This window comes from Metopolophium dirhodum, chromosome 3 (assembly GCF_019925205.1).
Source record: "Metopolophium dirhodum isolate CAU chromosome 3, ASM1992520v1, whole genome shotgun sequence".
Classification (NCBI taxonomy): domain Eukaryota; kingdom Metazoa; phylum Arthropoda; class Insecta; order Hemiptera; family Aphididae; genus Metopolophium; species Metopolophium dirhodum.
Window position 1 is genome coordinate 39,513,282 of NC_083562.1, and position 24,000 is coordinate 39,537,281.

Here is a 24,000-nt window from a genome sequence, read left to right on the forward strand (position 1 = left end):
ATCTTACAGAAACAACACATAAAAAACCCGAACCCCTATGGTAGCTGACAGCTGTGCGTAACCAAGATAATATTACTTCGCAATAAACGCCAATCACTGTTGCAATCAGTGGCGGCTCGAAGGAGGTATATTTGAATCATGTGATTCATAGAAATATTAATGGGTGGGTGGGTGGGTGTCCTGTGGTTGGGAAAGTTAGTTTGAAGAAGTTTTAAAAGTTGGTAATTCAATTAGAAATATAATGTTCATGATTTTAAATTATAACAGTGACAGTAATTTATTTTATTTTTATTAAACATTCATATAGGTAATTTATATAAAAATAATTTATAATTTGTTAGGTAAGACATGATATTCTATACTATAAACTAAAAAACTTTAAAAATAACAAGAAGTAATGGTTACTTATAATCGTTATTTGAAAGTGCACATAAGTAATTTTTAAGGTTGATCGGAAATTTAAAAACGTACCTAATTTATTAATGATAAAAATGTAAACTTGGATAAATAATAATTTATAATTATAATTATTTTAACAATTATTAAAATGTGAGTCAAGAAAAAAAAAGTTCAAGCCGCCACTGGTTGCAATATTGCACAAATATCTTGAAATACTGAAAAACAATGCAGTTTAGCTCACGGGTGATTTTTGGGAATGTTTTAGGAAACCTTTTTTTTTATTATTCATTTACGTAATTTACAATCTATACAAAGTTATGTACAATGATACCTACGCAGATCATTCCACGAATCTACTCGAAAAAAAGTAAATTTTAAAACTATTAAATACCATCGAGTTTATTATTTTAATGTGTGCATGCATTTATATGATATGTATCTACTATATAAACCAACTTTTTTGGTTGGTGGAAGTAAATGTTTCAATCCCCGCCCCCTCCCTCAGTCATCACAGCAATTACCTAATTACGGCAAACGTTGTTTGAGATTGTAAAATATGTGCTTCGGGCTTCGATTCTATTAATTAATGTTCACATGTTTGGTGTGATTTGTATTTATTTTTTTTTATTATTTAGTTGTCGCAGGCACGGAACTCGCGTTTTATTACAAGCTCAAAGTCTAAAGCTGCTGTATAACTGTATTTTTATGTTTAAGGGCATTTAATTTTACATTTAGGCATTTCGCATTTATAGCACAGCATGATGTCTAAAAAAGAATTTATTTTAACACGTCTATATTATGATGTGTATTTAATGAAGGAATCTACTACTATTATTTTCCAATTATGTACCTAGGTTTTCTTTTATCAGACATAAAAGTAAACGTAACTTAATTTTGTTTACTGCCAAAGTTGAAAAGATATAATATAAATCCTGTATCGTTTTATAAATGTTGTAGCCTTGAATGTATCATTGTGCAGTGTTGTTATTATTTGTCATATAAGTTACCAATTGTGTAATTTTACTGACCAAAATCAGAATTATGTTTTGAAACGTGTGTATTCATATACTTACAGAAAATAAAGTTTTCAGATGCCAACTTTTAAAGGTAAATGTTCTTACAATACGAATCTGAATTTGATTGAATCCTCTTGCAGGTATTACCTATATTGTTGTATTATTGTGATTTTAACACTGACGGCTAATTAAATTCATTCGTTCGTCTATACTTAATAATTTTTATTTAATAAAATCCAATCCACACAATTTTGAAACAAATCTTTTAATTATAAAACACAAGTATTATTTGTTAGTGTAATACATTTTAACTGTAAAAAAAGTCAAAATAATTATTTTTATACCTTCATTTTAAATTATTAAAATAACACAGTACATTTAAAAATAACAAAATTAAAGTTGAATACACGACTGAATAATAACGTCTTTATATAATAACATAATACAAGTATTGTATGTCGGGTGGAATCTGGATAAAATGGAAAATTGAGTTGGACGTAACTGAGTTTACGTAACATTAGCAACATTGGTCCTTTAACAGTTCTTGTACTAATTCTTCTATGTCCTAATTAATGACAAGAATACAATTCAAAACATTACTTTAGTATAATTTATTTATATTTTATGCTATTATCATCATAACTTGAATGATCAATTTAAACTCCCACTTAATACTATTTGGTTCGATTTGCTTATTTATTAAGTCTTTACCTACATTATATTATTATGATATCTATTCTTTTGTTTACTATTTTAAAATATTTTTAATTTTTAACGAAATGAATAAATTAATCTTTGATGCTATCGATCTATACTTCTATTAAGTTCTATTTTATATAACAAGTGCAGTAGTGCGCTGAAATTATAATATTAATGTTTACCTTAAAACTGTCTGTCGCCGCATACCGTTGAACGGGACATCCGTTCCTGTCTACTACAAATTTGGTAAAATTCCATTTAATAGTTCTGAAAAATTGTCACGTGCATTATTAAATATACTCAAGTCTACAATACAAAAAAATAATGAATTTGAGTTCTGGCAGCATTACTTTGCGTTGAAAGCACCCGGTAACTTATTCTTGAGAAATCTGTACATCGGATGTTGTGTTCTGCCATTTACACAAATTTCCGAAAATACTTCAAATTCAGGATGGTTATTTGCGAGCTCTTCGGCTGCGATATTCCCACCGATGTTCTATTATGCATGCAAAAATAATTTTTAATGACTCATAATTCATAAGTGTGTAATATGTATGCGAGTTCTAAAAGCACTGTAGCGGTAGGGCATAAGACGAAAAGACATATACTTATAAGTTATATAAGTTATAAGTTATTGACAATCGTTATAACTTAAAAAGAATTATATAGTTAAACGTAGTCCAAAATCATCGTAATGATGTATCTATATTAGTAAAAAAACTTATACCTAAATTATACATACTACAACCTGGTTAAAAGCAAAAATTGTGAATTTTCTAAATATAATATAAAATATATTTTATTTTAAATTTTTAACTTATATAAGATATAGCTATTCTATAATTATATACAATTTATTAAAAAAAACTTATCGTGATTTTTTTAGATTTGACATTTGCTTATAGGTATATTTTGGCGTTATACACCGTATTAAATCATTTAAAAATTTGTTTTTTGGATATGGCGCTTACTTGTATGCGTCATACTAATAATTAAGTACGAAGATTACAAATTTCCTCTGTAAAGTTAATTTACTCTGAAAATGTACTATCTTAAACGTATATGTAAAACTAACTAATACAAACGTGTTGTACACTTGTATACCATTTTTTTATAGGCCTAGTCGATAAATTATGCTTGGAATTTTCAACAATTTAAATTTTAAAGCGCTAAAATGCACCTTTATACCAACAAATCAATTCATAATTCAACGACAACTGATGAAAACAACAGTTTACAGTAATTAATCAAACATGCGGTTCATATATTATAGTCATTACCTGTAAGAAGTCGTTGCTGGGGAATACCAGTATTTCTAAGCCACATTTCCTGTACTTTTGGGCAAATTCCGACAGAGTGCAAACGTTGTCGTATGTGAAACCGCATGCTGACGCGTAATTCACAATGATCAACACTTTTCCACTGCAATCGAAATATATTATACATATTTTATCATCGTAATTAATAATATATTATTATTATTATTATTTGATGTATGCTTACATCACGTGGTCGTGTACCAAAATAGATATTTGTGTACAAGTCGGTCATTCAGTATGGTTTAATATTATTTGGGCGGAAGTGGTGGTGGGGGGGGAGGGGGGGCTGTGTCGGCTGTGTCAATAACTCACCAACACCGATAGAAGTACAGCTAGTACAGGACTACCTATATAAGTCTAAATAAAATAGTTTAACAAGGATCCTTAGTTTTAACTTTTACCCAAACAGCATTTTGTAATGATAATATTATAATAGTATTACAATAACGTTATACTAATATTATTCGTTATTACAATGTTATAATAATATTATTAATCAAAAAATTGCTGTCTGGGTAAACTATGAAATTAAGTTAAAGTAGGTACCTCCTCTTTTGTCAGATTTATATTCAATTAATCAGTCCTATAAAGTTATTATTAAATAAGAATTCAAACCCGTGAAGTCAATTGCGACAATACATTGGCAAACATTTTTTGGACTATTCAGGTCCATTTATATTCAATTCAATGCCACGAGCCCATATTATGTATTATTGTGAGTATTAAATCATCATGACTTGATTTATTAAAATAAAAAAATAAAAATAAACTACACTTTTTTGTGATTTTGACAAATTTTATCAAACGCTTATAAAATAAAATTGTACCAATGTATTTTCGATATTTATAAATTGCTTTTAGATCAACTTATATGGAACCAAGCTTTCAACAATTTTACATAGGTATCTACAAACAAAAATGTTACCATACATGTTATTATATCTAAAAACGGTGAAACATTTCAAATGTCTTTGAATAGCACAAAAAGATCCAAACTATTTTGAATTTGTTTGTGAATGAATCATCCTGTAAATCAGTATTATAATGGTACAGCTCTTCTTATATACATACACATACACATATTAACTACCTATATAATATTATATAATCGCAAACATGTCCTGAACTGACTGATCAACGTACAGCCTAAACTATGATATCTAGAGACTTCCATAGTACCATCGTACCACCATGTAAGGGTGCGCTAAGAAAAGATTTTCCAAAATTTGTATTTTAAAGAGGTGCTGACACAAAGACTTTGAGATGCATGATAGAAATCAAAAATTGTTTTTGTTGATAAATTGTTGTCGCTTAAATTACATTGGTACATGTTACAGATTATAATGATTTTTCTATAAATGAGTGGAAAAGAGTATTTTTTTTTAATAATATATAATATATGGTAGTCATTGGTTCCTTGGGCAGATGAGATAAAAACATGCATACAGTTGTCGCGTTTATGGCCTCAAATAAAGAAATTATGTCTTAACGCAATTATGAGAGTTGAGTGTACGTTTGTAGCTCACGCACTCAAAAACTATATTAGACAGATTTTGATGAAAATTTCAAAGCGGTCTTAGAGATAGAGATAATATCAAGAAAGTTTTTAGAGAGTATAGGTAGTCTGAACTACGTTCGAAAATATACCAAGTGTTATATCCAATCCGCCACAGACGCATTATCCATCTCGGTCGATTTCGTTCACACAAAGCTAGCGAGTTACACTGACGCCGAATTTACCGTGAACAGAGGTCCACCTACACTAAAGCCAAGATATACACCAATAAAGCGCTATATTTTTCATTTTTTTCAAGGGAGAAGGTGGGTTATAAGGTACTGCAGCTACAGCAATTGTACAAATATATTTGTAATAGTTACATATAGGTTAGGTTAGGTTAGATTATACCGGAATGGATGAACAGGATGAACGAGACAACCAGGGTGGCGGACTCCGGTCGGCCCTAGAACACAGAAGGAAGGTGCTAAGTCTCAAAACTAACTTAAATTACCATAAATGTCATGTTTAGGGGGGGTAAGTCGGGGTATTGTCCCGTCTACCTCCCCCGTATGTATAAAATATTTGTTTGCTTTCAAATAAACGATGGCGGCGTCGCGGCAGTAATGCGCAAGCAGTTCCCGCGGCGTCGTCGGTTATAAACTGGAAAAAAAAAAAAAAAAAAAAAAGGTTAGCCTAACCTAACCTAACCAGAATATGTATACCAGCATCTGTACTTTGAAGCTTAGCCGTCAAAGGTCGTCGATCGATCCAAAATTGTTCCAAAATTATTTACAAAAACCTATATGCGGCGCGCACTTACACGTATTGTTTCAAACAAACGTTCTGTCCGTTGGGTTTTTTCGCTGTGTATTTGTAAATGTTGCCGCACGAGTCCTCGTCGCAGTTATCCTCCTCCGACGATTTGTCGCATCCGGAGCGTGACGATTTGTCGAAGCCTGTGGGTAACGATTCAGAAATGTCGGCCGGCGTCGGCCAGTCGAGAGTTTCGTAGGGAAATCCTTGGGAAACCCTCGCAGCAATTGGCTCCGCCTGCGATAACAATTAATTAAATTAATAACTCGTAAACGTGTAGAGTATCTTGTTTGCATAAGCATAATACAGTTACAGAATATTGTTTATGGATTCGCGAACGATAATGCGTCAGCTCAAACCTTCGACTGAACATAATATAACAATAACCCGCGAGATATAGAATGTTCCGACCATAATATATACTCTCGTAGTCACAATTAGGCACATCCCACAGCAACACGCACAGAACGACTTCGAAGGGACACCCTTAAACGTCGTTTTCAGATATGGATGGAACTATAGATATTAGATAATAGATTCTATGGGGAACGAGAAAATGTGTGCAGGTAACTTATATTAATTTTAAAATGGTAGTTTTAAAATGTTTCTAGTTAATAATAATTCATAACATTTTTCATTTTATAACCTGCTTGAAAACTATTAATAAACAAGGTTACTCGTAAGTTGCATAATTGTTAATAACATTTCAAAAATATTTAAGACTCATGTTTAAACTTGTTTTGCTATAACTTTATAAGCATTTAAGATAACATTTTAATGACATTGGATATTCAAATGTAAATTAACGATTTTAGTGTTTTTTTTTTGTAATTCAATAAATATTACTGTAGAAACTTTTCATCATTCCGTACAATTTTATTATCTGTATACAAATAAACCAAATGTATGGTCTATATCATTAAGCTACGTTATCACAAGCCTATATTTACACAATTCACGGTACACGCATTAAATATATTTAACTAAACACATTAAGATTTAAGACTATAAGACTTGTAAGTTACATATTATGACGCATATGATGTTGTTTGCGGCAAACATTGTTTAAACCAAACGAACTATGGAAATACTATTAAGTAATAACAATAGGTATATAATTTTATGTATAATATTATAACTTATAAGATAAACTATCCATAGAAATAGATTTTGCAGATCTGCCAGTCTCCTGCTTCTCTCAGAAACGTTTTTTCGTATAGGTATCCGCAATGATTTTACTATTGGATTCAAATTTACTACACATATTCTATCACAGTGACCTACTCAGTGACAATATTGAAACGGGGCCCATCATTCTTGTCATTTTTTGTATTACACAGTAGAGACACGTTCTGTACAGCGCACAACACATGCGACGTTAAATGCCCTTTTTATTTAAATAAAAATGATCATACATATTATGTTTTTAACCTATAGCGTGTTGTTTAAAATTTTGATTGATTTAAATATAGTTATTTACATATTATTATTAAGTGATTATATTGGATACCCGGATCGAAAATACATGAAAACTTATCAATGCTTATTTATACTAAAATGTCTTGAACCGTAATTTGTTATTACTTAAAATAATCTAAATATACTGTCACGAAATATAAGTCGTTACACACTTAATCAAATTGTACTACCAATTTTCGAACTACACATAAAAAAGGCCTAATTTTAAACATTTATACCAATATACCATACAGCAAAAGCGAGTCCTCCTGCAGGTTTTTAGTTATCACACTAATAAACTTATAAGTTATAAAGAGTAATAACTGTAGACCGTTAACTGTGAACTATATACAGTTCTAGTTCTAAATTCTAGTTAGGTATCCTATCTATAATATAATCAAGGTTATAAATTTAATGCACTAATAACCTGTTAAATCAGATTTGTATCGAACTTATAATATTTCTTCCGCGCAAATTTTACAACTATACGATTATTAAAACATACTACATAAACATAAGTTATATATACATGATACCTTTAAATGCTACATGTATTGTATATAATACATATACATCAATATAGACATCATAAATATCATATTAATTAGTATATCGCTGTTGTGTTTAAACAACCCTCGATAACTGTGACCGGTGTGACGTGTATACAATAATATAATGTGATATGAGTACTATAGTGTATACATATATTTTATGAACGAGTTTGAGTGTATATATAGGTACCACGACCGATACCGGGGGTTGCAGTGCAATGTGCTGCAGGTGGAGGTGGTGGCAGATCTCCTCCTGGCTCCTCTCAGCGCGTGCGCGCGCTTTTTCGCCCCCGGCGCTAACATCATCGCACAGCGGGAAACTTTAACGGCCTACCGTTAAGCTCTCTGCCCACCACCATCGATGAGACGGAGTTTGAAAAAAAGTCGGGCGTCCTTCCCGAACGACTGCAATGATATAATATAATCGAGCGCTACGATTGGCGAGTGCCGCGAATTTTCACCCCTCCTGTAGCGTTCGATCATATATATATATATATACACATATACCTACTTAAGCTAAATTACAGCCAGGGGAACAAAAAATAAAAACATCGTACGATAGAATTCGTTACGATGTATCAGTGATAAAACTTAAAGAAATATATAAGATTGTCGGCTTAGGTTCCGGGTTTGCGCTGTTGCAGTCAGATTATACGACAAGACTCACTTTTACGCATACGGTATCGATAGTCGATATAAATATATGGGCACAAGGAGCAATACACCGGCGATCGATGTCCGGGGAGGGGGTGCGTAGACTTAGTTTATTTTTTTTCATAACTGTACAAACTGCAAATAAGTATTGTTTTTGTTAGGTATCTATAGTTTCTAAACTAAAATTGTTGGTTAACAGCAGAAGCTTTAGTACTATGTGCAAAATTCCGATATGATAATGAAAACGGGGTCTTCATGCGGTATACATAATTTTGGCTAAAAATGCTCAAAAAAATAGAAAAACGCATAAATATGCCAAATAGGTAAAAAAAAAACCTCTAAATATACAAAATTATGCAAAATTAAACTTCACATACTTAACCATACTACCTTGAAATGGACTTCGATGTCATCTAGAATTAAACTCGATTTAGCGAGATTGATCTGCAAACGCATGAACTTACAAGCCCTGATTATGAGCAATCCTCAGAGAATAAACATATTCCCAGTAGATCCTATTATGACTTTATCAAATAAGTTTGACCACCCCAGACCCCTGAAATATATACCTATACCTAATATATAATGCATATATAATGTATCCATAGAGGTATGCCATATGCGTAACACGACTTGATGAATTTTAAAATGTATACATAATACATGTGGAGATGGAACTGTGGATGGTTCATACATATAGTTCAGGCCATTAAATCGTATAATATAATGCGAGGGAGAGTAGTGGACTATAAGCACTTCCCCTATCTATATAGTTTCACTGTCGCTGGGCGTTTGATAAATACATAGGTAATATATTTATCATACACAAATACTTGACCATATAATGCAGGTAATATTTGTCAACATACATTGTCGACTTTTTACTTAGGACCTACTGCGGAGTCCGGGACATAGCTGGTGCTACCGCGATAAATGGAAATTCGCAGGAAAACTGAAATTATATACGTATATATTAAACAACGGGGTCGAATTCACCACGAAGTTGACTTTAATGTCCGTCACGCGCGGCTTTATACACCGCCGCCGTGTCCAGCATGCAAACTTTTCGTAAGTCGTTTCCCCACAAGTATATTGGACGCGTATCGCGCGTGCGCGAAAAGAATGCGCCGTAATCATCGTGTGCGGCGGGGGGAGGGGGGAAATATAATATAACCGTAACAAAACGTACAGCATTGTTGACCTACACTCACGTTTCGCCCCGTTCGATAGATAAACGAAGAGAGACGATATTATTATACCTACCACACGATAAGTTGATGTAATAGTTCTTTTGAGTGGTATTTTTAGTAATTAATTAAAAAAGTTCGATTCGGTAACCGAGACCGTTTTAACTTGTCCGTGTAGCATCCGATGATGTAGAGCACTATAATATAGTCACTAAGACATCAACTGATCAAATACATAATATATATATATAATATTATAAATGTGACATACACATATTATTATGTACGTATATATAATATTATTATCTATATAGCTGCACAGTGCGTGGTTGGCGCGTTCGTTTCAATGCGACGCATTTTATTTTTATGTTTGTTTGAACACACGGTAAAACATGGGACGCGGGGGTGCGATACAGTACGATACTATGTTGACGTGTGTGTACACGCGAGTAAATAATAATCGAACTGTATAATAATCATAAATGGAACACACACATTGGTACGATTTAATTGCGTTGTATACGGTATGTGTTTCACTGTGTTTGTTTGACTTTGTGCTTACATATACATATATAAACGTAGGTATATAATCTACTCACCTCCGGCCTAAACTTACTTAACTAGGTATTTGAATTCTTCATGAACATTAGTTATTCCAATTTAAGAATATCTACACGAATTAGTATAATATTTGACTATGTACATCAAACTTCTTAATCATAAGAAAAATTAAAAATGTTTTATTTATTTTTTTATTTAGGTAGGTAAGCAAAAACGTATAGAAAATAATAATTTGTGTACCTACCTTCTAATAAATATTCTATTCATTATTTTATGTAAAACATATTGAAAGAAAAAATACCTAGGTATGTAGCTAGCTAGTATGAGAATACTGGACACTGATTAGAGGGGTGTACGTGACAAAGCTTCCCAACGAGTCAACATGTCATATACATATATGCGCAAATAATTAATTGTGAAAAAGAAAAACGTTTCAATCACAAAAAAAAAAAAACACTAACTAGCTCTGCTGTATAGTATGTTTTGAATGTACCTTATTTCGTCGTTTGGAAGGTAAACCATTGCGTCAACGATTCTACGAGTTACGACAAATCTGAACGAAACATACCTAATTCAGAGAGAATCGCGAATGAGACTTTTGAACTAGCATCTAAGAAGAGTTTATTTTATATTATCATTATTCATTAGTATTTTTTTAATTCGTTAAGTCGAACTACTGGTTAATGCCAAATAGGTACATTTCTTGCAAGTGCTTATATGTATATGTATAATGTATCAGTAAATAGTAAATACTGATAACCGACGAAGCGTAGAATGGTGTGAAAATTTTGAACGTCCATTGTATAAATAGCATTCAATTAGTCTAAATATTTAAAAAATTTCACTCAGTAAAAAAAATAAGTTTCTAGACCCTACGATTAATATCTATATTTTGAATTACCTACAAAAATTTACAACATTTAGCATAAGATGCTTAAAAAATGAGATAATATATTTTCGATATTATTTAATTTCTATAAGAAAAACTAATGAGAAACCTTGTACTGAGTTTTAAAACATTTTATTTTGACTGAGAAACAGAAATTGTATTGATATAGTTCAGAAAACAATTAATATTATCAAATTATCTACAAATTTCTCAAAAACAGCAAAATATATTTTCGTTTAGAATCTAGGATGGCCCCGGTGACTTAAATCTTTATTTAGTATAAACCATGGTTGAGTAACGACGATAGAATGAGTGATACTATAGATAATATGGAAATCTGTAGGCTATTCGCGAGCAAAAAAAAAAACGTCCGGTTAACCACTTAAACGATATTATTATAATTATTCTTTATTAGCATTGTAATGAACGTAGTTTGCTACTTGCAGACCGTTCATCCGGCCGATCGGTGTGTCGGTACATAATATACAAATTAAATATTATTATTTATTACTATTTTAACGACAATGCCCATTAAGGTGTACCTTCCTATGTTTTGTGCAATTGCCATCTTTGACGTTACATAATTATTATTGCAATTTCATAGGCGTGCCTAATTACAAGCATTAATTTACCTATACTATATACTATTTACTTATAAATTATACCTAATATAATTTATAAATTTTCCATAATAGGTAGGTACAATATATTATAATTAATAATTGGCAATACGGGTGATGTTACTATATTAATGAGGAAGTGAGCAGCGTTACAGGGTTGGTTACCTACCCACAAAAACACATGCCGTCGTCTTCTGTTTTACTTATTTCTTTTTCACGAATTAGTATAATAATTAATATATTATGTATGGTGCCTACGGGTTACATTACCTAATATAGTAGTTCACTAGTTCATACCCAATACCATTGATTATACAGAGAATCTACTATTCTAGAGACATCATTTTGAGAATTTATATCAGATATAATATCATATTATCATATCACTACAATTTGATACAAAAATCCAATTTTTTAGATTTTGACATTTTTCAATGACATTCTATTATAATTATAAGTACAAATCTTTTTTTACGTATTTAAAATGTTCAACTATTACATAGATTTAAATGTTAAAGTACCTATTCCCTAATAGCTCTTTTTAATTCGTCAACGTTACGCGAACTTAATGCATTATTAAATCGGCTGCCATTCGTCGCGAACAAACGTTAATTAGTAGACATTTAGCGATAGCAGGTACCACTATAATATTTACATAATACTTATGTATTATTTTTATGTGCATCCGAGACTCGAAAGTATTACAAAATGTTGTATTTTTACATCTGTCTCGGCTCGTTACAGCGTTTGCGGCAGGTGCAGGGTCGGTCTATAATATCACGTACCTACAGTCTTACGGCGTACCTATATATTATTATATATTTATATACCTACCTATTACCTATACATTATAATTTATAGCTATTGGTGTTGATATGTCATACACTCATACGTACTACGTACCTACTATTATACAAAATATAGGAAACGTTTCTATTTTTGCTTCTCTTTGGAACGATCTCGACACGGATAATTTGGTTTGAATAATAACAATTTCAATTTCTACGGTAATTACTAACAAATAAGTACTACCAATCACATTTTTTTATTCTGAATTATACCTTATAAGTTCTTATACTAGTAAGTTATAAATGGCATAATATAATAGCGTACCTAATACATCTATTTAAGTATGTACAATAACTTCTTGTCTTTTGGTTGTATAAGTAAGAATATACCATCTAAAAAGAAGGATGTTGTAGACGTAGAGTAGTACCTTTGGATGGCACTATGGCGGGCAGGTAATTGGTTAATATACTTATTATAATATCGTTAGAAAGTTATGAACATTGTACATATATTTACTCGTCGTTTTTCTAAATTACCTATACATTCACGGTAACATCCAATAGGTCTTATATATCAAATTTGACATGCTGCTTTTTTAAAAATAACTACCGATCAACAAACCATACATTACTAAAAGGATGTACATAGTACATGAACTGGTATATCTAATATAAATAATTAATTTAAATAATATTTAGACCGAGTGCGTACGATTATAATTTTTAACATTTATGAAAATTGTACTGAACGACCTCTAACCTAACCTACCAAGTTGGAATAAAATAAATTGGAGCATTATGCATTTAGCTTAACATATTTTAGAATTCAATTTTAAATTGTTTGATTTTTGTCATAATTTTGATTGTTGATAGGTTATCTATTTATTTTAGATTCTGAGCGAACTGATGAATCTAACCTAACCTAATATTGATTTTACAATGATGAGGTTTTTTTTATTTACTTTTTGTGTATGTAGGTTAGTATACACGACAAGTAATCAAAATAATACTTTATTTTTTAACTATGATTGTGGTTTTTATTTAGATCGAGTTAATACTTTTAGGAGGTCAAAATAGAAAATTCTCACTACTTATCAATAAGGTCAAAAAACAATAAAAAAATTAAGAAAAACGGGAATTCTTGCGCAAAACCAATTTTTGATCAAAATCGATTTTGTTATTTTGTTGTAACTCAAAAACGATAAACTGTACTTAGATACTTGAAATTTTTACCAAATGTTTATATTAGCATTTTCTGTAACTGATTAGATAGGTACCTATAATTGAATATTATTTTCTTTAAGTCGTTAATGACATTTTGCTTGGCTAAAATGTATGAGTATTTAAAACAAGATTCCTCATAAGTGGTTCATTTTTTGAAACCAAGAAATATAAAAATACATACTCCTTTTTTTTATAAACATTAGAAGTTCAAACTCAGACTAAATTAGATATTTAAATGAAGAATAACGATTATAGTTATTTTGTTGTAATTTAAAAATATTGTTCATGTACTTGAAACTTTTAAAGTACATTAGTATTTTAAACACACAATGACATATTCAAATGCAATGTTTTATGCAAAAGTTAATTCAACATTTACTAATAGTAAATTAAATTACATTAATAGCAATAATGTCATAGAATATGCTTAGTTATATTGGCTGGCCGTCTAATCTCAAAATCGTTTTTCGTATGCAATGATTTAGGTATCATTGAATTCAAATTTAACACTTCCATAACAGTGACTCACTCGACACAAACCTGCTGTACAGTGTACAGCAGAGCGGTACTCACTAGGTACTCCACATTTTTTATGAAATAGATAGGTATTGTTATTTTACATTTTATCATACAAATATCATATTTGAAATATGGAATATGATAATTTATTACACAATGAATATAAGATACATTTGCATAACAATACGAGTTCAATTAAAATAATAATAATAAGTTAACTATTGTTCAGTGTATTTCCAATCAACAAATTGTAGATGTACCTAATTCTAATAATGCACCTTAACATTATATAAATATTTATTAACGTGTATACTATGTGAACCTGCACTGAATACATTACCTACTGGCGTATGTATGAAATTATGAACATAAAAAATTTGTGTATTAATTTTATTAATTATGATTTATCTATATTGTTTTCTATAAAAACAAATTACTTTGTTTTATAAAAAAAAAAAAGGATAGGTAAGCGCTCTATTATACTTAGTTTGATGTTGACTGTATCTCCTTTTTGAGTAAATCACTGTAATGTATAGATATCTTAAATTTTAATTCAACGATAAGTCATTAAATTCGAAAACTTTGATTCTTAGCAAAGACGCCTTATTACAAAGTTTATATTTAAACTTTTAAAATTTAAGTATATCAAGTATAGAAAATGCTAACATAAACATTTTACAAAAATGTTAAGTATCTACACGTATTTGTTTTTATATTTTCAAGCTTATTGACCGAGTCTACATATTTTAAAAATTATACGCTGTAAAAAAATGCTAATACAAACATTAGGCAAACATTTCAAGTATTTACAGTTTTTTTTTGTTTTCTAATTAAAATAACAGCTGACTCAGTTGAAAGTTAATTTAGTATTTTTCCAATTGTAAAAGAAGTAGGTACTGGGAATTTTTAATTTTACTAATTTCGGTTCATATGAGCAAATGAGTATGGTCCCAATGTGTCCACATTAAGCGGAATCCACTGTAATAATCAAATTAGGTAAATAAATTTATAAATGTTGTGCAAGTGAAGTAAATTAAGTAATATATTTCAGGTATAACTCTAATGTTATTCAAACAGTCTTATCAATTTACTTACCCAAATCATAGCGGCAAAAATTAGAAGAATATATTCTGGAACCTTCATTTTTTTTTTTTATGAACGTTAACTTTTAAATTATTTGTATGATGTTGATAACCGTTTGACAGTATTTTATGTGCAGCTGCTCTTTGAAACTTGATACTTATAGATTTATGCAACTGCCGAGCTGACAAAATGACAGGATACATGATTTAGTAAACAAATTGTAAATAAAAACAAATAATTGATTTGATCCATATTTTAACAAACAACAAAAAGCATGCATATACACAATTTTATTGCCTTATACATTGAAGATCAAAATTATGATTACGCAAATAAAGTTTTCTAAATATAAAAAATAAATAAATAAAACAATTCTTAATAGCCAATAGGTATAATATCTTGCAGCCTTATTAATGTAGTGAAAAACAAATTGAATCATTTAAATAGAATAAATTGAGATATGAAAGATTATAATTATTATTTTGATCATAAAAGCTTTTACAAATATTTTTCCAAATTCTTCTCCAAACCCTGAAAAATATAAAAGTAATATTATAATAAAACTGTACACTTTAGAGTTTAGATGAATTATCCTTCATTTTTAAATGAATAAAATAAAGAGTTTAATTTACACTAGTGTTATACCAACCAAATACTTGATACAAATTATTAAGAAACAATAATATTCTAGTTTGGAAATTATTCAAGCAAGATTATAATATCTAAAATATTTATAAAAATAGATTAGAGATTAAAGATAAATAGCTCTGATATAGCATTTTCGAACGATAAACTTGCAGTTGTATTGATTCATAGTGACAATGATAAATGGAGGAAGGTAAATTTCCATACAATAAATACATAATGTTTTTTTTATTTTGGTAGTTATTTCTTTCCTAGTAATTTAAAAACTTTTATTGAATTCAACGTTAAAATAATATATAAATTTAAACATACACATTTGTAAATCAATTAAGTATTGCCCAATATAAATTATTTACTTAGGCTGAAATGAAAAATTAAAAAAGTATAATAATTACCCTATGAAACTTTATTTTAGTAAAACTTTTACTATTTAAATAATTTAAATAAAAAACTATATTACCAAAGGGCTAACATTAGCAGCATGCCTCTCAACGGGTTGTCCATTCTTGTCAACAATGAATTTGGTAAAATTCCATTTAATAGAACTGAAAGGTGAAAATAACAATTATGAAATTAAATTAATGTTTAAATTACATATAGTAAACTTATATGAAGAGGGACTATGGTGTCCGTTCTGATGCCGGTTTAAATCTCGACCACGGGCAGGCAACTGTCTAGAGAGAGCCGCCATCTCTCAACCGGGCATGGCAGAAACCTACAGGTTCTTTACGGGAAATTCTGCCAAAACCAAACACACGTGTTTACCAAAAACCTACAGTACCCTTCCCCATAATTGATAGAACAAAATGGCCTAAGTTACAACCATGACCCCTACAATAGCTAATGGCCATAGTTGCCAGGCTCTAGACCATTAAAAAAAAAGCTTATATGAAATTATATAGACACAATTTACAGATAAATAATAATCATATTATAACATTTGGATAAATTAAAATTAAAACTTAACTTTTTTAAGTGTTTTTTGATGAGCAATACTTTTAGTATTAGTGTAAGTATACATTTATCTACCTAATAGGTACCTATTAATTATAACTATTTATAAATTATGATATTTTTTTTGTAGTTTTTTTTTACCCTTTTTTAATATAGGAATTAGATGCAATCAAAGCACCTACGTATAATTCAATGTTTAATCTTTTATTTTTATGTTTTAATGTAAACTCTGGATCCACAGCTGGATCTCTTGAACTAGCCTACGGCGGGCCCCATCTAAAAAATCTACTATGACAAGTCATAATTTAGGTGATATTGTATCCACATGATTATAATAATAATATTAATAAGGGATTATTTAAGTTAATACTATATTATTATGTAAAATAAATCGTAATATTTACAATGTATAAATTAGAATATATTCTGAAAAGTAGATATTACAAAAATTAACAAACAATTAAATAGTATTTCATAAACCATAATATTATACATAACATAAATATTAATTTGTCTAAAGAATCATTCAAATATTCATTGTCAGTACATTAAAATATAAAATTACGATGTTTACTTACTCAATCAATAAACCGCCTTGTTTTGATTTCAAATATTTCCATAATGGATGTGCGTCATTGCCATTGACATCAACTTTTTCAAATATGTCAAATTTAACATTTTGTTTTGCAGTAAAGCTACAAATACTATCAGCATCACCAGGTTCCTATAAAATATATTATGATATAAGCAATGGGTTAAGTATAAATAAATATGTATAGCATTGATATCCAGATGATAATTGTATCATTGGTAAGCAATTATTATCAATAATTTTAAAGTAAATTAGATTTTAGTTCTTATCAGATATTGATGAAGATTATTTAAATATCTATATACTGCTTTTTAAAATGTCATATTTAATATAATATATTGATACATATTAAGCATACATAGTGAATATTGATGTTATAATTAAATCATTTTAAGTATTTAAAGTTTAGAAGAATTAACAAATATTAAGGTTAAATGCTTCCATAGCTGAATAAACCTAAAATTAAATTGATATAAAACCATTGCAGATAATGGCTAACTAATGATACAATTAGTAACATGTAGGTGTAATATGAGAAGTTCAATATATAATTGAAATACATAAAAATTAAATTCAAAACATATTATATTGACGTCCGGTCAATCGCCAACATGGTAGTAGAACATTTTCCACTGGTGATAAGGACATACTAATTAGACTATTTTGCATACTAGTCTTATTTAGACTCATCAACAAATTTAGATATTCACTTATTAAAATAAGACTGTTAAAAATGCAAATATGTTGCACATATTATTTTTAATATATTCAAAAACTAACTATGGTATTTCAAATGAATAAATGGAAAAAGTAGTTAGTAAGATTTAAAATAAACATATTAAGATGTTCAAATAAATTTTTAATATCAAAAATCATAAAATGGTTTATTTTAATACCTATAGCTTGAAAGATTATATACGATTCCTCATAAGTTCATCTTATTGAAATTAAAAAAAAATTAAATTTAAAGTCACATAATAAACGATGGGCTGGAATAAATTGTCCACATACGGCAATGGTCGAGCGGTAATCCCTAAATTTATTATATTACATAGAAACATGATTAAATTAGACCAATTAGAATATTAAAAATGGTGGAAATTTTAAAAAGACTAAAGATAAATTAAAATTTTTTGGTTTAAATAAATTAAAAATACTCTATTATTATTATTGTAGATTTACCTGGCCTCCAAATTGATTACACGGAAAACCGAGAATTTTTAACCCTCTGTCACGATACTTCTCATCTAGCTCGATTAACTCTTTGTAATGCTTAGATGTATAACCACATTTGGATGCTACGTTTACAATGATCAACACACAACCTCTGAGAAACAAAAATACAACAAAATAAAGGTTAGTTTTTATGAAGCTGTTTCATTATAGTACATACTTGTATTTTTCCAACGAAACATCTTCTCCCTTGATATCTTTTACTGTGAAATCATACACAGATTTGGCATTCTTCCAATCTTCAGCCATTTTGTTCGTTGTGCTACTAAGATTTTTGCTCTGAAACTAATGCATACAAATAAAAACCCTGACTTATTATATAATTTTTAGTAGGTTCTAAGGAGGCTTTGAAATGAGTAATAGGTACCTATGTACATAGTTCCAAAAACAATAAAAATGATTACATAACTATCATCAATACATTACTTACAGACAAATAAAAGCTAAACACCAAAGCAACTACCAGTACCAATACAAACAAAATGCTACTAGTTGAAATGATTACCATTTTTTAATTAAAGAATGTATATTAATTTATCAACAACACCTATAGTTCTTTTAATGTATATTATCAGTAGACACATTGACCTTGATGATAACCCATGGTCATATAATTATCATGTGTAGTAACGTTGTATAAACGTTTAGTTATACGTAGAACTAGTGTAGTTATATTATATTATATAAAATAATAATATTATATTTTACCTATAAAAATTTCACATTTATATATTATTTACATTGTTCATGTAAATAATAAATAGCATGTAAATTGGTGATAACAATTTATTTATTTTACAATTTCCATACAAAACAACATTATTTTGAGTTTAATAGGTTCATAACTCTGCCATTTTTATAAATATATGTTCAACTCTATTAATTTGAAGTATCTATTACTAACATTAATTACTACATAAGTAGAACATTTGCAACTTAAATGTTCAATAATGCACAATATTCTGTATCGTCTGTCATATTTTCACTAATGAAAACATAATAATATATTACTATGGTGACAACAACACTAACACAATTACCGATAAGTATAATTGTTGTATTACTAGCGACCCGCTCATGGGTGCAATTCTGATACTAAATACTACAGAATGTCTTTATGTACAACGATTGTGTCCATAGCAACCTTAAATAAACAAAAATGTCTATCGTACATCTCAAAATTCCTGTTTGAGCACCTCCCGGGGGTATTTCTCTACTAAATCATGCATGTTATATACACATAAACCTTCCTCTTGAATCACTCTATCAATTAATAAAAACCGCATCAAAATCATTTGAGTAGTTTTAAAGATCTAAGCATACAGATTACAGACAGACAGCGGGACTTTGTTTCATACTATGTTAATTAATATTATTCATTGGTATGGTTCCAATCGTCATGGTAACTAAAATGACCTGGGTCACCTGGTCACTTAACCCACGCTAATAGGTTCTATAATTGTGTATTAATATGTATTAATAATATTATATTGTAATGTTTTTCTAATCAACGTTTTTTAGGTTAAGTAAATCAATTTCTCCAATAGTTAAATATTTTTAAATATAGTCAGATTATCAGTCGATATATTTTTTCAATTGCTTCTAACTTTGACAAATAAATGTGGATTTTAGTTATGCGAACAATCATGAGATCGTTGGGTGTGTAAGAACAAAAATAGTTATAATAAAGTGTACGTAATTCCAAAAAGAAAGGCACCGGAATCAAAATGCATAGATTGCGTTCTCGAACAAATACGCGATCGACTAACGAAGTCGGCCCTATAGGTCTAAAATCAGAAATCTAAAACGCCTAGTCCCGCCCTGTGCCCACCGAATCAAGTACGATAACTTACTTTCGGGTCAAGCCTGCTCGACCACTACAATACACGATGACGACGAGAGCGGCCGTGGGTGGTCACCGTCGATCGTCGCGCGACAGACGATCTATCAAAATACAAAAAACCCCCCCGAAACGCCCTACGATTTAAAATGTGCAGATACTCACGATCAACGACGACGAAACGACAACAGTGGACGGCAACAAGCGGCGGAACAACAGGCCCATGATAGCGTCTCTTGGCTTGGTAGTGGTTTTCGCGGAGTCGGAAATCGCCGACGTCGCGCGTCGGGCGAAATGTCTATCGCGGACCGCTATCTGTGCCGCGCTCGGCTGTAGGGGCCGACGGTTTTGTCCGGGAGATGGCGCTGCCGGTTACGCCCTCTCGAGACGTTCGTGTTTTCAGCGGACCGACGGGTACGTAATTAGAGATAATTGACAATTATTATTATCACCTGTATAACGATATTATTATTATTACTTGTTTGATGTTGTTGAAAGAAATATTTATATTTTATGTTCGTACGCACTCTGATTTTTGTCCGGTGGCCGGTTTTAAGGTGCGTGCGAACGTCGTATGGTAAAAATCCAATCTGCGAACGACTATTCGACAACGGTTACACAATAATATTATTACAATAATTATTATTAGCGGCGAGCACCGCGTTATTGATTACTGTTATTATCGTTGTGACGGTGTCGTAGTGTATTCACGGATATCAATACTCGTATCGGCCGTCTTCCACGGTGTTTGATACCGACTGAGCGACTAATACAATTTTTTTTTTCACTCCTCGAGTCCGTCCGGAAACGAAAATAAGTTATATTTACCCCGGTTATTTGGACGCGGTACAAAATTTTTTTTTTTTCTAAATGCATAGAGCGCTGGTTACCTATGCAATATCCCGTATTCAGTTACAATACAACGTCAGATGATGAAACGGGAATTTACCAATTGCGCTTAAAAATTACCTTTTCCAATTGCACTCAAGACGTCTCACACACGTACTATACAAATCCCGGAAAAAAAACCCTAAGTGATAATATATTCAGAGAATTAGCATAATCACAAAATATAATATACAATATATTTGATGTGCTATCAATATTATAAACATTTTATATAAATTAATTATACATTCAAATATTAAACAATTAATTATATATTTATATTTATATTTTTATCCAATTTCTATGCTGGGCAAGTTAGTCACTTTTTTCAACTAGTTAAAGTTAAGTTACTTTAATATAAAAAGTAATCAAGTTAGAATATAAGTTAGTTTCTGAAAATTACCAAATTTCTAAATTAGGTGGTTAGATAGAAGTTAGTTTTTTTTTAGTTTAAAATATAAATTAAAAAAACCATATTTTCAAATGTAATGCATTATATAAATTAATTATTAAGTAGATGGTAACTAACTTGAGTTATTGGTGAAGAATGAAAAATTAAATTAAACAACTGTTAACTGAGAATTTGATACAATTTATCAAATATGTAGACAATAACCTTAATTTCTTAGAATATTAGTCATTAGAATACAACAAAATAAGAAATTGAAATATTCGATAAATAAAAAAATAAACTACAAAAATAACTAGTTACTTATTATTTTTCACGAGTTAGATTAGATTATTTTACACATTATATTCAACTAGTTAAGTTACAAAATTAATATGAATTAAAACTAACTAGTTAGTGCCCAGCTTTGTCCAATTTATTATAAAGACATTTAGAATAAAGTAAAAAGATATATCGCATAAATCTTGATTAAATTATTATCATTTTGGTTTTTTCCCGTGTTTTTTTTTCCTTGGTTTCTTTTTCATATACTTACTAATTACTATACATAGCAAATTTCCATTTATGTAAAAATAATAGGTTTCATTTAAATAATAAAATAACTTTTAGTTTTGTACTTCAGCGGCATAACTAAAAAATAAAAATAAGAATTTAATAAATAATTTTGTTGTACACTTGTACCTACATAATGTTAAACAACAAGATTCAAAACTACATTAACTACATAAACTACATTCAGGTTTACAAAAACAACAAACATCTTGTTGCCAAGTGCATAAGTGTTTGGAAATTTTATTATTCGTGTCTGTGTCGCAGTAATTACTAATCAGCATTAATTTGTTACGTCTTGCGAACGTTACGAATAAATTTACCTACTTTTGTCTAAAAGTTAAATCGTATTTTCATATTATAATCTGTTTATTCAACGTATATCATAAAATTAACATGTCAAATAGTGCAGCACACGACAGTAATTCATCCGTTATCCAGGAACTGCCCACGAACGAAATTATGCTACTGGTGTTTGACGATTTTCGGTCAAATAGACCGAAACCGATAAAGATAGTTGCGATTTCAATAGTTTGCCGGTGCACAAACGGTTTATGTCGTTACCTAACATGACCTTAATGAAAAATTCCGCAGCCAAAGCACTAGAGATCGGATGGAAATCTACGCACATTATAATGCTACTACCGGTTGTCGACGATACCCAGAAAAATAAACAGAAACCGTCGAAAACCATTGATTTCCCTAGTTTGCCGGTGAACAAACGGTTTATGTCGTTACCTAACATGGCATTGCTGAAAAATTTCGCAGCCGAAGCACTAGAGATCGGGTGGAAGTCTACGCCCAATATAATACTACCGGACACCGGTTGTCGACAACCTCCGGAAAAATAGACAGAAACTTTCGGAAAACTGCGATTTCCATAGTTTGCCGGTGCACTGCAAGAGATCTATATGTCATCGCCCAATATGGCCGTGGGTGCAAATTCCAGTAGCGATGCACCCGAAATAGGATTGCAGCCGTCAGTTACGTCCACGGAGTTGCCGGTTTCCACATCCGATTCACCGTGTACCGGATCGTCTATTGCCTCATTGACGACACCAGCTGCCCCTGTATAGAAGTTAGCGAGATCGAGACGTCGTTATCCGTATAGTCTCGCCGTCTTCGCTAACAGGTACAAGAGGTAGAAGCCGGCGTGCGGCTTAAATATGGTAACGGATACGGTAACACGCGTCGGCCGTAGTGATGAGGGGACGGACGCGGTGGTAACCGCAGTCACACCTATAGACGTCCGCGCCGGCGTTCACTGTGGAGCCGGACCAAGAACTTCGTGAGGCGAATGTTCTGTCGTGGTGCGATCGCAGACCACGCAGACGTATATTGATGAGTTTATAATATGGTTATATTATTTGGGCACCGGATTTTAGACGTCCCCTCCCCCCGCCGCACTTTTTTGTAGTAATAATTCTAATGAAACGTCACACCTTTTCACTTTTGTATCCGGCCGGACAAGTGTTCGTGTTCACCGGACGAACATGTCGACAGTTTGTACCGAGTTAGGGACAGGTTTGCCGCGCGTACTTAACTGTGTAACCGCAGGCTCTTCGCCGCGAGTTTTGTGTTTCCGCGTCGCGGTCGTCTGTTTTCGCGCATT

At 30.7% G+C, this 24,000-nt stretch overlaps 2 protein-coding genes and 1 pseudogene across 5 annotated transcripts; 1 reads left to right on the forward strand and 2 right to left on the reverse strand.

The window, feature by feature from the left end:
• Nucleotides 1–1,620: 1,620 nt before the first annotated feature.
• On the reverse strand, nucleotides 1,621–15,451 carry LOC132940270 (glutathione peroxidase-like). The gene is made up of 6 exons (XM_061007767.1): nucleotides 15,291–15,451; nucleotides 5,752–5,981; nucleotides 3,395–3,536; nucleotides 2,465–2,610; nucleotides 2,297–2,381; nucleotides 1,621–1,980 (listed from the first exon to the last, which is right to left on the reverse strand). The coding sequence occupies exons 1-6, from the start codon at nucleotides 15,336–15,338 to the stop codon at nucleotides 1,933–1,935; spliced, it is 699 nt and encodes a 232-aa protein (XP_060863750.1). The 5' UTR covers nucleotides 15,339–15,451; the 3' UTR covers nucleotides 1,621–1,932.
• A 65-nt stretch (nucleotides 15,452–15,516) lies between these two features.
• Nucleotides 15,517–21,303, reverse strand: LOC132940271 (uncharacterized). Of its 4 annotated transcripts, XM_061007769.1 has the most exons (7): nucleotides 21,070–21,303; nucleotides 20,708–20,994; nucleotides 18,863–18,987; nucleotides 18,652–18,796; nucleotides 17,456–17,601; nucleotides 16,384–16,468; nucleotides 15,517–15,809 (listed from the first exon to the last, which is right to left on the reverse strand). In XM_061007769.1, exons 2-7 carry the CDS (start codon nucleotides 20,765–20,767, stop codon nucleotides 15,777–15,779), a joined length of 594 nt encoding a protein of 197 aa, XP_060863752.1. In that variant the 5' UTR covers nucleotides 20,768–20,994; nucleotides 21,070–21,303; the 3' UTR covers nucleotides 15,517–15,776. The 4 variants fall into 4 exon arrangements, with proteins under 4 accessions (XP_060863752.1, XP_060863753.1, XP_060863751.1 ...); XM_061007770.1 differs by lacking the exons at nucleotides 20,708–20,994; nucleotides 21,070–21,303 and adding an exon at nucleotides 20,556–20,701; XM_061007768.1 differs by lacking the exons at nucleotides 20,708–20,994; nucleotides 21,070–21,303 and adding an exon at nucleotides 19,133–19,279.
• Nucleotides 21,304–23,001: 1,698 nt separating this feature from the next.
• Nucleotides 23,002–23,730, forward strand: LOC132940696 (uncharacterized; annotated as a pseudogene).
• Nucleotides 23,731–24,000: the final 270 nt, after the last annotated feature.